A 16056-nucleotide genomic window follows, 5' to 3' on the forward strand; every position below is an offset into this window, starting at 1 on the left:
TGGGCTTGGAGTGCTCTTCCTGCCTTCCTCTGAAACACTCAGCACACTGGCTCCTTTTTCAGGGAGCTGCTCCTCTGCCTTCTCCCTCCTGAGTTGGGTGCCCACGCACACCCTGTTTCCTGTTGGTAGTCAACCAATATGTGGACTTGGGCAAGTTACTTTACCCCTCCTCCATCATTGCTGCAGAGTGGGGATACCAGCACCTGCTCACGGTGGTTCACAGTGGGGCCGGCCAGGAGCCTGGACCAGTGAGTGATGGTTCCCGTTCCCTTGGGGGACCCTAACGGCGGTTGAGGATGGCGTCTGGGGGCGCTCTGCGAGTGGGGAAATTCCCCTCAACCCAGTGCGGCGGCCAGGGTTGGGCCTGCCAGAGAGAAGCCCCCTTCCTGCCCTGGAGGCCAGGCGCGGGCCAAGGAGACCCCCCTGCCTGAATGTGCCCTAAACCCGGGGGTTTAGACTAGAGGGGTGCTCGACGGGCCTGCATGTTGGGTGTCTGCAGATGAACGGCGACGAAATCCTGAGGCCAATGAGCCTCCGTGCGCACGCGCGCTGGTGACACCTCCTCCCTCTCCCAGGGAAGCGCAGCCCGGGGAGGGGCGCTTGTTGCCGCAGGATGGTTGCTGGTGACCCGGCTGGATTAATGCCATCTGTGGACTGCCTGCGCTGTGCGAGCAGTGGCTCCCTCCTACCACTAGGTGGGGATCTGGAGTCGTTCAAACCAGGAGTCCGGGGCTTGCTTGGGTTCAGGCCTGGAGCCCCTCGCCCTCTGGCCGCCAGCCAGGGTTTCCCAGCCTGCCTGACTGCCGCCTCCCGGGCGCTGGGCCCGCGCCCTGTGCCTCCACTCTCATTTCTAGCTAGGTCCTGCTGCCAGGGAATAACATTGAGGGAAATGAATGAGAACACGGACTGTACAGCCAGAGAGGCCTGGTTTCAAATCCCAGCTGCACCTTTAGTTCTGGGGATTTGGCTCGTTGGGCCTCCACTTTCCTCATCTCTGAAATAGACTCGTCTACTTATTCTGCAAAAGGCAGGAGGAAATATGGCTGCCCTGATCGCCACCCAGAGTGGGAGGAATGGACAGTGTTCTGTGTCCTCTAAGGCCTCACATAGGACAGCTAACACAGACAGCGCCTGTGTTCCAAGACTTCCTCATGCTCGTGTCTCACTGACAGAAACTTACCTGTCCCAGGGCTCCTCCCTGGGGACCTTGCTGGGAGAGAGGAGAGGGGCCCATCTAACTTAATGCACTGCCTTTCCAGGTGCTGCGCTTGCAGCTTCCATCCGAGCCAGGGTGGGGGACCAGATTCTGGCCTGGGTCCCAGGGGCACCATTGCAGAGGCACAGATGTCCCCCCCGCCCCACCTCCCATGCCCTTCACACAAGGGCCCTGCCTCTTCTTCATCCATCAGGCTCTGGGCCAGGGCTGAGGGATAATTTCCCTTCTCTCCCATTCACAGGCAGGAAAACTGAGGTTCAGAGAATCCAGGACAGGTTCTATCAGTGGGGAAAAAAGGAAGGGTTGGCCCAGGGAAAAGGAACATGGAGATTAGTGTTCCTTCTGAGTCACTAGTCTTGGTCTTGGTCACCTTGGCTCAGGTGTCCCCTTCTCCTGTGTGTCACTGATCTTTCCCCTGACATAGGAGGGATTTGTATGACAGTCCCCATCTGTTCAGACACCAGAACCTGCCAAGCCCACAGGGAGCTGCCCTGGCTGACTCTCAACCCTTTGGGAGCCAGAGGTCTCTTCCCCAGGGTGGAAAGACAGAGGTTTAGAAGGGGTTAACTCTTCTTGCTTTCACATCACTGCAACAAGTATGTGTTGAGCAATGGCCACAGTGTCATGTGCTGCGCGTCCTCCCTCTTTCTCTCACATGCTCTGGACTCCTTGCCATTTTTTCTTTCTTTTTAAAAATTGAGGCCGGGAGTGGTGGCTCATGCCTGTAATCCCAGCACTTTGGGAGGACAAGGCAGGTGGATCACATGAGATCAGGAATTCGAGACCAGCCTGACCAGTATGATGAAACCCCATCTCTACTAAAAATACAGAAATTAGCTGGCATGGTGGTATGTGCCTGTAATCCCAGCTACTCGGGAGGCTGAGGAAGGAGAATCACTTTAACCTGGGAGGTGGAGGTTGCAGTGAGCCAAGATTGCACTATTGAACTCCAGCCTGTGCAACAAGAGTGAAACTCGGTCTCAAAAAATTTTTTTTGAGATTTATTTGCATAAAATGTATTATTAAAGGATACAATTCATTGGTTTTTACTGTATTTACAGTGAGATCCCATGGATTTGCCCACTCTGGACATTTTGTACCAATTGAATCTATAATATACTCCGTGTTTTTTTGTGACTGGCTTCTTCCACTTAGCCTAATGTTTTCAAGGCTTACCCACGCTGTAGCACATACTGATATTTTCATCCTTTTACAGCTGAATCATATTCCATTACGTGGCAATACCATGTTTTATTTATTCACCGTCAGTTGATGGGCATTTAGATTTTGTCCACTTTTGACTATTGTGAATAATGCTGCTCTGAACATTGATGTTCAAGTCTTTGTGTGAACATACGTCTTCATTTCTCTTGGGTATGTCTAGGAGTGGAATTGCTGGATCAAACGATAACTCTCACTTTTTTCCCCACCAGCAGTTAATGCTAACTTTTTGAGGAACCACCAAACTGTTTATCAAAGTGCCTGTACCATGGTACCCTCCCACCAGCAATTCCTTGCCATTTCTTGAATGTGCCAGACACACTCGTCCTTGGTCCCTGACTTCTTTCTTGGAGAGGCCATCATTGGCCATCTGATGTAAAACAGGAGCCTATTTTCGCCCTCTCGCTCCCTTCCTCCCTCTCTTTGCTTATTGATATTGGACATGCTGAGACTATTTTACTTACTTATTTTGTTTATTGTTTCCCCTCACTAGAATGGAGCTTTGTTCATTGTTCTAACATTGCTCCTAGAACATTGCCTGGCACATATAGGTGTTCAATCAATGTTTGTTGAGTAACATGAGTGAAGAAATGTAGGGTGCCAAGCTGGGTACACAGGGCATAGCATGGTGAGATCCCATGCAAATGGACCAAGTGTTACTGAGGCCACAGGGAGGTAAACTGTGTGTCACTGAGGCCTCCTGCCTGGACATTTCTTTACCTATTGAATCGGCCATGGGGGTTCAGGACCACCTATGCTCTCGCCCTCATCAGACCAGCAGAGAAGAAGAGCTGGGCCTCCTCCCTCAAACTAGGCAAGAGGTGGGGTAACAGGTTAGTTAGCCACGTAGTCGTCACGACAGTTCCGTCTATTTGTTGGGACACTGTAGACAGTGCCATCGCTGAGTGAAAGGATTTGAAGGGTGGCAACTGGAAAGGGTATTCAAGTGTGTCAGTGCCCTGCGTCAGCCCCGTCTGTCCCCATCCAGGTCTCAGTCTGCCTTGCAGACCCAGATGTGAGAGCTGCTCAGCAGGGAAGGACGCTGGCCTTTCCCCATGCCAGGCGTGAGGGTCACAGTCCTGGCTGTCCAGCCGATCCAGTGGGTCTTTTATGGCTTCACCTCAGCTGGCCTCTGGACATATTAGTCAGGAATCCTTCAGTCGTAAGGACAGAAATCCAAACTCAAGCTGAAGAAAAAGGGCAGTTTATTGGCAAGCACGGGACCTGGGAAGTGCAGGGGAGGGGCAGCCGGCCTTCAGAATGCTCGCTGTCTCTGTCTCTCTGCTTTCTCTCTCATTTCTTTTCTCTGTGTGTTGTCATCACTCTCTCCTACCACAGACGGGCTTCTTCACTCTTCTACCACAGGGAGCTTGGCTGCAGGCAGCTGTGGGTTACAGAAATCCAGCTGAGTGGCTTAAAAGGAAAGGAAATGACTCTGCTCTTCTACTTAGAACAATCACAGGGAAACACTCAGATTGGCCCCCTGGGATTATATGCCCACCTCCCTCCTCCACCCGTACAAACAACCCATTCTCCTTTGCCATTATTGTCAGTTGTGGCTACACCAAAAAACCAGGCTTGCTGGTCTCTCTCTCTCTCTCAAAATGCATGCTGACTGCCAAGTACTTCGCAATCTCTCTTTTTTTCTTTGAGACAGGGTCTCATGTAGTCATCCAGACTGGAGTGCAGTGGCATGATCACAGCTCATCACAGCCTCAACCTCCTGGACTCAGGTAATCCTCCCACCTCAGCCTCCCAAGTAGCTGGGACTACTGGCACATGCCAATAGCCCCAGCTTTTTTTTTTTTTTTTTTTTTTTTGTAGAGACTGGGCTTTTGCTGTGTTTCCCAGGTTAGTCTCGAACTCTTTGGCTTAAGAAATCTTCCTGCCTGGGCCTCCCAAAGTGCCCGGATTACAGCCATAAGCCACGGCGCCTGGCCTCATTTCTCTTAATCCACACAACTGCTCTAGAGAAATATATACTGGTCAGAGCTCTTTTAGCTCCTACTGACAAAAGCCCAACTCAAATTAGTTTAAGCTGAAAAGGGAATGTATTATTCTACATAACTGATAAAAGCAGGAGTAGACTTCAGGCATAGCTTGTTCCAGGGAGTCAAATAAGCCTGGGCTCTTATTGGCTCCAGCTCTTAGCTGGACTTTCCCCTCTATTGGCTCAGCTCTCAGGTACATCCTACCCAAGCAGCAGGAAAAAAGGACTAGGGCAGCCTAGGCTCAGATGGTCTTTAGAACCGTTATTCCCAGGGGAAGGGGGAGACTGCTTTCTGTGCACAGAGCAAACTATCTCGGAGGACTGGTTTATTCCCATGAGGGTCCAATATCTACTCAGGACACAGGACAAAGACAACCATATTTGGCCAGGCCAGGTCATGTGCCTACTCCTGCAGCAAGAGGATGAGCCAGAGCTGTGAGGAGTAATGCCACCGGAGCAGGAACAGGGCAGACTGATTGGATGTGGCCAGCTATATGACTTTCCCATTGCACAGATGAGGCTTGGAGAGATAAGGTAACTTCCAGTACCATAGAGCTAGAGACACAGTCAGGATTCAAACGCACGTCTGTCATCTCTTCCCAGAAAATCACCCTGCCTCCTTTTAAAGTGCTGAGTTAAAACACCCCTTGAAGAAGTAGATTCCCATTGACAGCCATATCATTTCCAGTACCCCTTGCAGCAACTGCCACAGAGAGGATTGCTTGGGAGGAGGGGTTGGCCGCACTCTCAGATAAGATCCTTTACCAGATCTCCGTGGTTGAAACGGTCTCTGGTCATTGACTCCAGGTGTCATACTGAATCATCAATCCAAACAAGGTTTGATTTTTGGCAAGGGTGCCAAGACCATTCAGTGAGGGAAGGATAGTCTTTTCAACAAATGGTGTGGGAAAAACTGGATGTCCACATGCAAAAGAATGAAGTTGAACCCTTACCTTACATGATATACAAAATTAACCCCCAAATGCATCAAAGACCTAAACTTAAGAGCTAAAGCTATAAAACTCTTAGAAGGAATCACAGGGGGAAATCTTCATGACCTTGAATTTGGCAATAGTTTTAAAAATATGACTTTAAAAGCATAGATGACAAAAGAAAAAATAGATAAATTGAACTTCACAAAATCGAATTACTTTTGTACACCAAAAGACACTATCAAGAAAGTAGAAACGCAACTCACAGAATGGAAAAAAAAAAGGATTTGTAAGTAATATATCGGATAAGGATTTAATATCAAAAATATATAATTTCTACAACTTAACAACAAAAAGACAAATAACTCAATCACAAAATGGGCAAAGGACCTTGAATAGACACTTTTTCCAAAGAGGATGTACAAGCGACCAGTAAGAACATGAAAAGATGCTCAACATCATTAGTCATCAAGGAACTGCAAATCAAAACCATGAGATATCACTTCACACTCACCAGGATGGCTAGAATTTAAAGGGAGAGAGTGCAAGCCAGAAATGGAGGCACGCAACTGTCACCCAATCTACTTGGGAGGCTGAGGAGGGAAAATCACTTAAGCCCAGGATTTATAATCTAGTCTGGGCAAAATAGTGAGACCACCATCTGTACTAGAAAGAAGAAAGAAAGAGAAAGACAGAGAGAGAGGGAGGGAGGGAAGAAGGAAGGAAGGAAGAGGGAAAGGGAGGGAAGAGAAGGGAAGGAGGAAAGAAAGAAAGTCCAAACAAATTGGCAAGAATGTGAAGGAACTTTTTTTTTTTTTTTGGAGACAAGGTCTCACTCTGTTGCCCAGGCAGGAGGGCAGTGGCACTATTATACCTCACTACAGCCATAATCTCCCGGACTCAAGTGACCCTCTGCTTCAGCCTCCCAGGTAGCTGGTTTTATAGGTGTGCACTAGCACTCCTGGCTAATTTTTCATTTTTTGTAGACAAGGGCTCACTATGTTGCCCAGGCTGATCTCAAACTCCTGAACTCAAGTGACCCTCTTGCCTCAGCCTTGCAACATGCTGGGGTTACAGGTATGAGCCACCACACCAGCCCTGGATGTGGAGCAATTGGAACTCATGTACATTCTGTTGAAAATGGAAAATGGTGAAGTTTCTGTGGCAAACAGTATCGTGGTTCTCCACAAAGCTAAACATAGAGTTACCACATGGTCCAGCAAGTGCACGCTTAGGTATATACCCAAAGGAATTGAAAACAGACACTCACACAGATACTTGTACACCAGTGTATACTGCAGCCTTATCCACAGTAGCTGAAAGTTGAATACAATCTCAATGTCCATTAACAGATGAATGTGGTACATAATGTGGTGCATACATTCAATGGAATATTACTCAGCCATACAAATGAGTGAAGTTTCGATACATGCTATTTGCTCTATATTGTATATACATGCTATAAAATATAGAGCAAACTTGAAATCATGATGCTAAAGTGAAATAAGCTAGACACAAATGGACAAATATTGTATGATTGTGCTTGGCTGAAATAGCTACAATAGGAAAAGTCATGGAAACAGAAAGGAGAGTAGAGGTTACCAGGGGCTGGGAGGAGAGGGGAATGAGGAGTTATTGCTTAATGAGTACAGAGTTTCTGTTTGGAATGACAAGAAGTTTCAGAAACAGATTGTGGTGATAGTTGCATAACAGTGTGAGTGTACTTAATGCCCCTAAACTGTACACCTAAAATGGTTTCAATGGGAAATTTTATGTTGTATATGTGTATTTTGTCCCAACTTTAAAAATATGGGGGCTGGGCGCAGTGGCTCATACCTGTAATCCCAGCACTTTTTGGGAGGCTGAGGTGGACAGATGACCTGAGGTCAGGCGTTTGAGACCAGCCAGGCCAATATGGCGAAACCCCATCTCCACTATAAATACAAAACTAGCCAGGAGTAGTGGTGGCTACCTGTAATCTCAGCTATTCGGGAGGCTGTGGCAGGAGAATCGCTTGAACCCAGGATGCAGAGGTTGCAGTGAGCGGCTACGCTGTACTCCAGCCTGGGTGACAGAGTGAAATAAATTAAAAATAAATAATGATAATAAAATTAAAATTAAAATAGGACATGAATGTAACAAATGTACCCCTCTGGTTGGGGATGTTGAAAATGGGGGAGGCTGTGCATGTGTTGGGGGGCAGAGGGAATATGGGAAAACCTCTTATGAATGAACAAATTTGTATGAAGAGACAAATACCTTTCTCTCAATTTTGCGGTCAAGCCAAAACTGCTCTAAAAAATTTTAAAAGGATATGCATCTTGCACATAGAGAGGTCTACTTGACAATTTGTTTTCCAACAAATATGTATTGAGCAAGCATTCAGTGCAGGCATCTGGTTAGCACTGGGTGGTCCATGACCCAGTTGTGCCCTCAGGGGGCCTGGGACTGCAGCGGAGCTTGCCAAGTTCTCAAAGAGAGAGGGCAGCTGGATGAGAAGGACATGTTGAGAGCAAAGAACATGAATTTGCCTTCTCAGTGTTTCCAAACTGCCCAGGGCATTGATTAAAAGCATTAAAGTCATCTAAGCTCTATCCTGACCTACTGAGTCTGAACGTGCTTGGCTAGATCTTCATTGCACAGCCAGAGGACTTGAACTAGGAGGGAGTGAGAAGGGCCGCGCAGCTTCCTCCCTGCCCATGGCCAATGAGGATTCACCAACTTCGTTTTCTCCACTCCTAGAGCCTCACGCCCTGGCTGCCAGAAGTGGCCCTGTCTAAAGCTCTCCTTAGGAGAAGCTCCTGACTTTGCGTCCATCTTGGGAGAAACAGAAAACAGCTCTCCCACCCTCTCCATCCCACCATCTTTCAGAAGAATAAAGGCTTATTAAAAACTTCTGCAACTTGGGCAAAGTACCGATCCTTTGCGTAGGTGGTGTTTCTGCTCCTCTGGCCTGAAAACTCAACGCTAACCCAGTACCCCTGGCGAACACGTCCCCCTTGTTGAGAATGGTGGGTGTGGGGGTGTGGGGGTGAGTTCTGCCCTCTGCTCACTCAGGCCTCAGGAGCCGAGGTCACCATGCACCTGCTACTCTTTGGGCACCCATTTTGTTTTCATGGGCCAAGCCCTGGAATGGGGAAGGCATATGTGGACAGTGGGCAGAGACATTGAGGGAAGGTCTGTGTCTTAGCCAGAGATCACCTGGCACCTTGGGGTCAGCCACTAGACCCCTTCCTAAGGCTGGTTGGGTGCTGACTTAGGCCTCCCCAGCATGCCAGGCCTTTGGGCAGAGGGCAAGAGTTCAGGCCTCAGCTGTTCTTCCCCACCTAGAAGAGGGTAGCTGTCTTCTATTTGAGCATATGCCTTGGGATCGTATTTTAAAATCCTAAATCAGGACAGCAGACCTGATAAATAATTTGTGAATTGATAGATGTGTAAAGTCCTTTAAAGGTATCCAAGTCAAATCAGTTACATATTGAATACATTTCTTGAAAAGAATGCAGCTAAAGTAGACTCTGTCCTGGAAATGTGAGGCCAGGTGTTCTTAAACAGGGGCAATTTTGGACCCCAAGGGACATCTGGCAATGTTTGGGGACCTATTTGGTTTTCACAACCTGTCACCAGCATGTAGTGGGTAGAGGCAGCATTGCTAAATATCCTACAATGCACAGGGCTGCCCCCACAATGTGGAATTCTCAGGCCCCAAATGGCAGTAGTATCAAGTTTGGGAAACCTTGCTCTCGGCTTTCTGGGACTGTGCCTGTGCACCCCAGGGTTTCAGCCCAGCCTTGATTTTTTTCCTCATACTTCATATCTACTTTTGGTCCTGTTTGTGACACTATTGTCAGAGGGTAGAGGCTTGGAACCCCTCAGCTCTCTGCTGCTTCCTTTTTTGTTGGCAGATGCAGGGAGATGACTGCCTTTGAAGAGGTACCTCAGGTACCAACCCAAGCCTGGCAAGGGGCAGGGGGTGTCTTGAGTAAGCGTCTCCCACTGGGGAGATGACAGCAGAGACCGGATGCAGCAAGAGGGTGGGAAGGAGCACTGGATTTAGAGGGAGAGGCGTGGGCTCCAGCTCTGTCCGACTCCACCTCTAACCTGGCCATTTAGCCTCTGTGCCTCAGTTTCCTCCTCTGTCCACTGGGCACAGGTTCTCAACAGGGTTATTGTGAGGGTTAGGGAGAGGAAGGATGGGACAGGGTTGTGGAAAGCACTAAGGCTGGGCAGCAGCAACTTGTGGAGTCCCCACTGTGCATGCTGATTTAGGAGGACCCCAGTTGGGCTGGCAGGTTGGGAGAGGGTAGGGCTGGGCAGAGAGAATGTAGAGTGGAACGCTGGGAGTGCGTGCTCTCTAGTTACAGTGACCTGAAGACAACTGGTGTGCCTGGAGCACAGAAACGGACTGGCTGGCAAGATAGTGCCAGGCAGCACGTGGAGACTCCCATTTGGGGGCGCTGCTTTCTCAGACAGAGGGAGCAGGAGGCCTGCCTGAGTCTGGATGTGCACCCAGGCCTCACGCCTGGAGGTTAGCGCAGGGAACGATGTGCTGGAGCAGGTGGGCTCCATGTATTTGGCCAAAAGCATGTTGAGGTTGGCACCATGGTGCACACCTGTAATCCCAACACTTTGGGAGGCTAAGGTGGGAGGATCACTTGAGCCCAGGAGTTTGAGTCCAGTTGGACAATATAGCAAGACCCCATTTCTAAAAAAAAATTTTTTTTTTTAAATTAGCTGGGTGTGGTGTTATGCGCCTGTAGTCCCAGCCTGGAATGGCTGAGATAGAAGGATCACTTGAGCCTAGGAGTTCGAGGTTGCAGTGAGCCAAGGCCACACCACTGCACTCCAGCCTGGGCAACAGAGTGAGACACCATTAAAAAAAAAAAAAGATAAATTAGAAAGATTTGAAAGTCCCAAAAGCATCCGTGTGTGTGTGTAATTTTTAATTAAATTTTTTTTTTTAATTTTTGTTGTAATGTTTTTTGAGGCGGAGTCTCGCTGTCATCCAGACTGGAGTGCAGTGGCAAAATCTCGGCTCAATGCCACCTCCAGCTCCTGGGTTCAAGCGATTCTCCTGCCTCAGCCTCCTGAGTAGCTGGGACTACAGGTGTGTAATTTTTTTAGAGGAGGTATTGGAGTACAGAGGTCACACTTGCTGCCCAGAACTTAGAAACAGACACTCACTGACTAGCAGTGTGACCCTTGGGCTGTTATTCAGCTTTCCTCTACTTCAGTTTTCTCATTTACAGAAGGTGAATCATAATGATGGGGCCAAAGGAATGCAGGAGCCCACTGAAAGAGCTCCCAGTGGCCAAAGCTGGAACAATTCCAGCAACAAAATACATAACATACTACTGAATTATAACCCAACATATAACACAAAGATCCAGGAGTTATACTGACACAAATAAATGATTGAGTAAAATAAGTTAATCAATGGGAGAGAACAGACAAATCTGTGAAGAAGAACTCCAAATATTGATATAGATACTCCCTGCTCAAGAAGGTGGAGTGTAACTCCCCACTTCTGAAGCGTGGGCTGTGCCAGTGATTTCCTTCCAGCTACTACAGTATGGAAACGGGCAAAAGGAATCCCTTTACAGTGGAAAGTTAGCAAACACTACCTCACTTTGGTGACCAAGGCTAGCATCATTAGTGAGAAGTCATAACATGTCTTCGATATGATTGATGAGAAGGACATCCCACTTCTCTGGCCTTCCTCCCCTAAACCCATAACTTCAGCCTAATCATAAGAAACATACCAAACGAATCCCAATCAAGGAGCATTCCACCAAATGCCTGACAGCACTTCCTAAAACTGTTCAAGACATCAAGCACAAGGAATGTCTGAGAAACTGGCACAGCCAAGAGGAGCCTACAGAGACATGATAACGAAATGCAATGTGGTCTGCTGGATGGAATCCTAGAACAGAAAAAGGACATTCGGTAAAAAAAGTTAAGCAAGTCTGAAAGAAGTGTGGTTGTTAGTTGTAACAAACTGACATGGTTTGGCTGTATCCCCACCCAAATCTCATCTTGAATTCCCATGTGTTGTGGGAGGGAACAGGTGAAGGTAATTTAATCATGGGGGCAGTTTTCTCCATACTGTTCTCATGATCATGAGCAAGTCTCACGAGATCTGATGGTTTTATAAGCATCTGGTATTTCCCCTTATACTCATTCTCTCTCCTGCCGCCCTGTGAAGAGGTGCCTTCCACCATGATTGTAAGTCTCCTGAGGCCTTCCCAGCTATGCAGAACTGTGAGTCAATTAAACTTCTTTACTTTATAAATTACCCAGTCTCAGATAGTTCTTCATAGCAGTGTGAGAACGGACTAATACACAAACAAAACATGCCATATTAATGTAAGACGTTAACAATAGAAGAAACTGGGTGTGAGGCAGAATATGGGAAGTCTATGTGCTGTTTTTGCAACTTTTCTATAAATCTATTCTAAAATTAAGAGTTTATTTTTAAAAGTAAGTAATAGTGTCTACATTATGTTGCTGCATTCAATAAGTGATTTATATCAAGCATTTGGTGCACTGGTATATGGTGTTTAATGTTAGCTATTATTTATCATTATTGTTCTTATTTCTATTTTTCTTATTACAATAGCAATGTATACTCATTACAGAAAAATTTACAAATGAGCCAAAGAAAAACATAAGCCAAAGAAGAACAACCACAACCCTACACTCTCAGAGACAACCACTGGTCACACCTTGCCGTGGATCCCTCCCGAGGTATCATTAATTTTTATAAAGCTTGGATCACTCCATACATAGAGTTCAGTAAATGGTCATAATTTATTTAAGTAACCCATAAATTATTTGATATTTAGGTTGTTCTAACTCTTTGCTCTCACAAATAGGCAAGAGCACATAATGGACTAAGCATTAATTAGAAAGAAACAAGAAAACCCTGAAAAATTATGAAAACCTGACACTAATGCCGAAATAAGCCCAGAGGATGCTCAGTAGTTAATCAAATGGCCTTATCAGAAAATCCAATGGCTGACTTTTCTTTTCTAGATCTGTTTTATTTCATAATTTAAAAATATTTTTTTAAATGTAAAGAGGGAAAGATCACCTGGCAAAATTTGTTTTTAGAGCTTAAAAACTTCATTTATTTATGATGATGATAATTTTTTAAAAAAAAGCTAAATTTGCTCAGTGGATTAGTGTAGGCATTTTCTCCCTACCTGTGCTTTCTTTCTAAAAAGTATTTATTTGTCTATTTTGAGAGCATCATTTTATCCTTTTTATTGTATATTTTAAGGTGTACCACTTGATTCGATATACATTGTGAAATAATCACTGCCATAAAGACCACTGACATATCCGTCACCTCACATAGTTACCTTTTCAAATGCATGGTGAGAAAACTTGGGATCTACCTTCTTAGCAAATTTCAAGCATATGGTACAGTACTGTTACCTATAGTCATCAGGCTTTATATGAAATCTCCAGAACTCATTCATCTTGCATAACTGAAACTGTGCACCCTTCGACCAACATCTTCTTATCTTCCCCTTCCCCGAGCCCCTGGTAACGATCATTCTCTTCTTTGTTTCTATGAGTTTGACTATTTTAGATTCCACATACAAGTGAGATCTTACAGATTTGTGTTTCTATGTCTGGCCTATTTCACTTAGCATAATGTCCTTCAGGCCTATCCAGGTTGTTGCAAATGACAAGATTTTGTTTTTTCCTTTTTAAGGTAGGGTAATATTTCATTGTATACGTATGCACCATATTTTCTTTATTCATTCATTATTTTTTTCATTTTTTATTTTTGTTTTGAGACTGATTCTCACTCTACCACCCAGGCTGGAGTGCAGTGGTACAATCTCGGCTCCCTGCAACCTCTGCCTCCTGAGTTCAAGTGATTCTCCTGCCTCAGCCTCCCGAGTAGCTAGGATTATAGGCGTCCACCACCATGCCCAGCTAATTTTTGTATTTTTAGTAGAGATGGGATTTCACCATGTTGGCCAGGCTGGTCTCGAACTCCTGACTTTAAGTGATCCACCGGCCTCGGCCTCCCAAAGTACTGGGATTACAGGAGTGAGCCACCACACCCAGCCTTATTCATTTATTATTGATGGACATTTAGGTTATTTTCATATCGTTGCTATTTTGAATAATGCTGCACTGAAAATAGGAGTGCAGGTAACTTTTCAAGACCTTGATTTCAATTCCTCTGGACAAGTACCTAGAAGTGGGATTGCTGGATTATATGGTATTTCTATTTTAATTTTTTGAGAAACTTTCATACTATTTTCCATAATGGCCATACCAATTTATATCCCCACCAACAGTATAAATAAGGGTTCCCTTTTCTTCACACCCTCACTAACACTTATCTTTTATTTTTTTAATACAAGTTGAGTGTCCCTTATCTGAAATGCTCAGGACCAGAAGTATTTTTGAATTTTTTTTTTTGATTTGGAGTCTTGCTCTGTTGCCCAGGCTGGAGTGCAGTTGTGCCATCTCGGCTCACTGCAAACTCCACCTCCCAGGTTCAAGCAATTCTCTACCTCAGCCTCCCGAGTAGCTGGGATTATAGGCACCCACCACCATGCCTGGCTAATTTTCATATTTTTAGTAGAGATGGGGTTTCACCATGTTGACCAGGCTGATCTTGAACTCCTGACCTCGTGATCCACCCGCCTCGGCCTCCCAAAGTGCTGGGATTACAGGTGTGAGCCACTGCGCCTGGCCAAGCATTTTGGATTTTTTTAAAAAGCTTGGAATATTTGCATATATATAATGAGGTATCTTGGGAATGGAACCCAAGTCTAAACACACAATTCATTTATGTTTTGTATATACTTTATACACATAGCCTGAAGGTAATTTTATACAATGTTTTAAATAATTTTGTGCATGAAACAAAGTTTGTGTACACTGAACCATCAGAAAGCCAAGGTGCCACGATATCTGCCACCAATGTGGACAATCTGTGGTTGTTTGGCATTGCCATCATGCCTGAATCAGAATTTATATGCTACTAATTAAACAATCATTTTCTTACATTTATTCATACATAAGTACTTAACAGTAAAAGTATGACATATCTTTTTTTTTTTTTTTTGGGACAGGGTCTCACTACTGTGTCGCCCAGGTTGAAAGGCAGTGGTGTGAACATGGCGCAATGCAGCCTTGACCTCCTGGGCTCAAGCAATCCTCCCGCCTCAGCCTCCCAAGTAGCTGAGATTGCAGGCACACAACACCATGCCCTGCTAATTTTTAAAATTATTTCTTATTCAACAGAGTCTCAGCATGTTACCCAGGCCGGTCTCGAACTCTTGGCTCAAGCAATCCTCCTGCTTTGACCTCCCAAAGTGCTGGGATTAGAGGCATGAGCTGCCACACCCAGCCAACAACAGATTTTGTCTTCGAAGTGTCTTTTTGATTTTATAAACGAACATGATTTCTTGTTCTGTTATGAATGTATGCTGCTTTAGTCCTTCAATAAGCCCATTATACATTTTCACCAGGCCATCTTAGACATTTTTTCTGCAAAAAATGTTAACAATGTCATCTTCATTGCCACTATTATCATGATCACTTTCATTTGGAGCCGTTTGGCTATTTCACCATCAGCCAATGAGTAAACAACTGGAGCCCTATTATCAAGGTCAAAAACCCCTTTGATATCTGGTTCTTCTAACTCATTGGCAGACTCTGAAGGTATATTTTTTGCACATGAAAGAAGGTCAGATATCATTTTGTTCTCACTTGACACCAATTATTTCTCACTTGATACACAATTCTTCAAAGTCCCACCTTGTTCATCATCATCACTTAACATAGTCAAAGGCCAGAGGTCACACCAGGCATGCACAACTGTCTTCAGTCACTGTGTTCCAAGCACTGGCAACAGTATATGTGGCATCCTTCAAGTCACCTCCTTTTGAAAACCTTCTGCACTCATGCCTCTGCTCACTGCTGCTAGCATTCTGTTCAATAAAGTGTTTCTACATCTACTTTTCATTGACCTAAGGATACCCTGGTCACATTGAATTAATGAAGTCACATCTGGGGGAAAGTACATGGCATAAACATTATTTTTTGTGTGTGAGAATTTCAGCTGGAGAATGAGCAGAACAGTAATCAAGGAATAACAAAGTCTTACATCATCATGCATTCCAGCTTCCCTACAGTGAGCACTAGCCACTGGTACAAAATGTTTGTGAAACCAATCATAAAAGATGTCCGTGATGATCCATGATTTTTGTTAGCATAGTAGCAGACTGGTAAGAGATCTCCTCCTTGGCCAGGCGTTGTGGCTCACGTCTGTAATCCCATCACTCTGGGAGGCTAAGGCAGGCGGATCACAAGGTCAGGAGATCGAGACCATTCTGGCTAACACGGTGAAACTCCATCTCTACTAAAAATACAAAAAATTAGCCTGATGTGGTGGCGGGCGCCTGTAGTCCCAGCTACTCGGGAGGCTGAGGCAGGAGAATGGCGTGAACCTGGGAGGCGGAACTTGCAGTGAACCGAGATCACACCACTGCACTCCAGCCTGGGCGGCCAGCGATACTCTGTCTCAAAAAAAAAAAAAAGAGAGATCTCCTCCTTGATAACAGTGAGGATGCAAGCTTTTGCCAATCACAGCAAGTTTATACTTACAGATGCTTGCTACATTAGCACATCCCAGCAGGGTTACTCTATCCTTGGCATCTTTTTTT

At 45.6% G+C, this 16056-nt stretch overlaps 1 protein-coding gene across 1 annotated transcript in view; it reads left to right on the forward strand.

The window, feature by feature from the left end:
* Positions 1 to 296: 296 nt before the first annotated feature.
* The window catches only part of TBX4 (T-box 4), a 67727-nt gene continuing 51967 nt past the window's right edge, over positions 297 to 16056 (forward strand). The window contains exons 1-2 of the mRNA XM_011953769.1: positions 297 to 357; positions 500 to 623. Coding sequence (XP_011809159.1) covers positions 297 to 357; positions 500 to 623 — 185 coding nt within the window. The remainder of the gene's footprint in view (positions 358 to 499; positions 624 to 16056) is intronic.

Source organism: Colobus angolensis, unplaced genomic scaffold (genome assembly GCF_000951035.1).
Source record: "Colobus angolensis palliatus isolate OR3802 unplaced genomic scaffold, Cang.pa_1.0 Scaffold37, whole genome shotgun sequence".
In the NCBI taxonomy this organism is placed as follows: Eukaryota; Metazoa; Chordata; class Mammalia; order Primates; family Cercopithecidae; genus Colobus; species Colobus angolensis.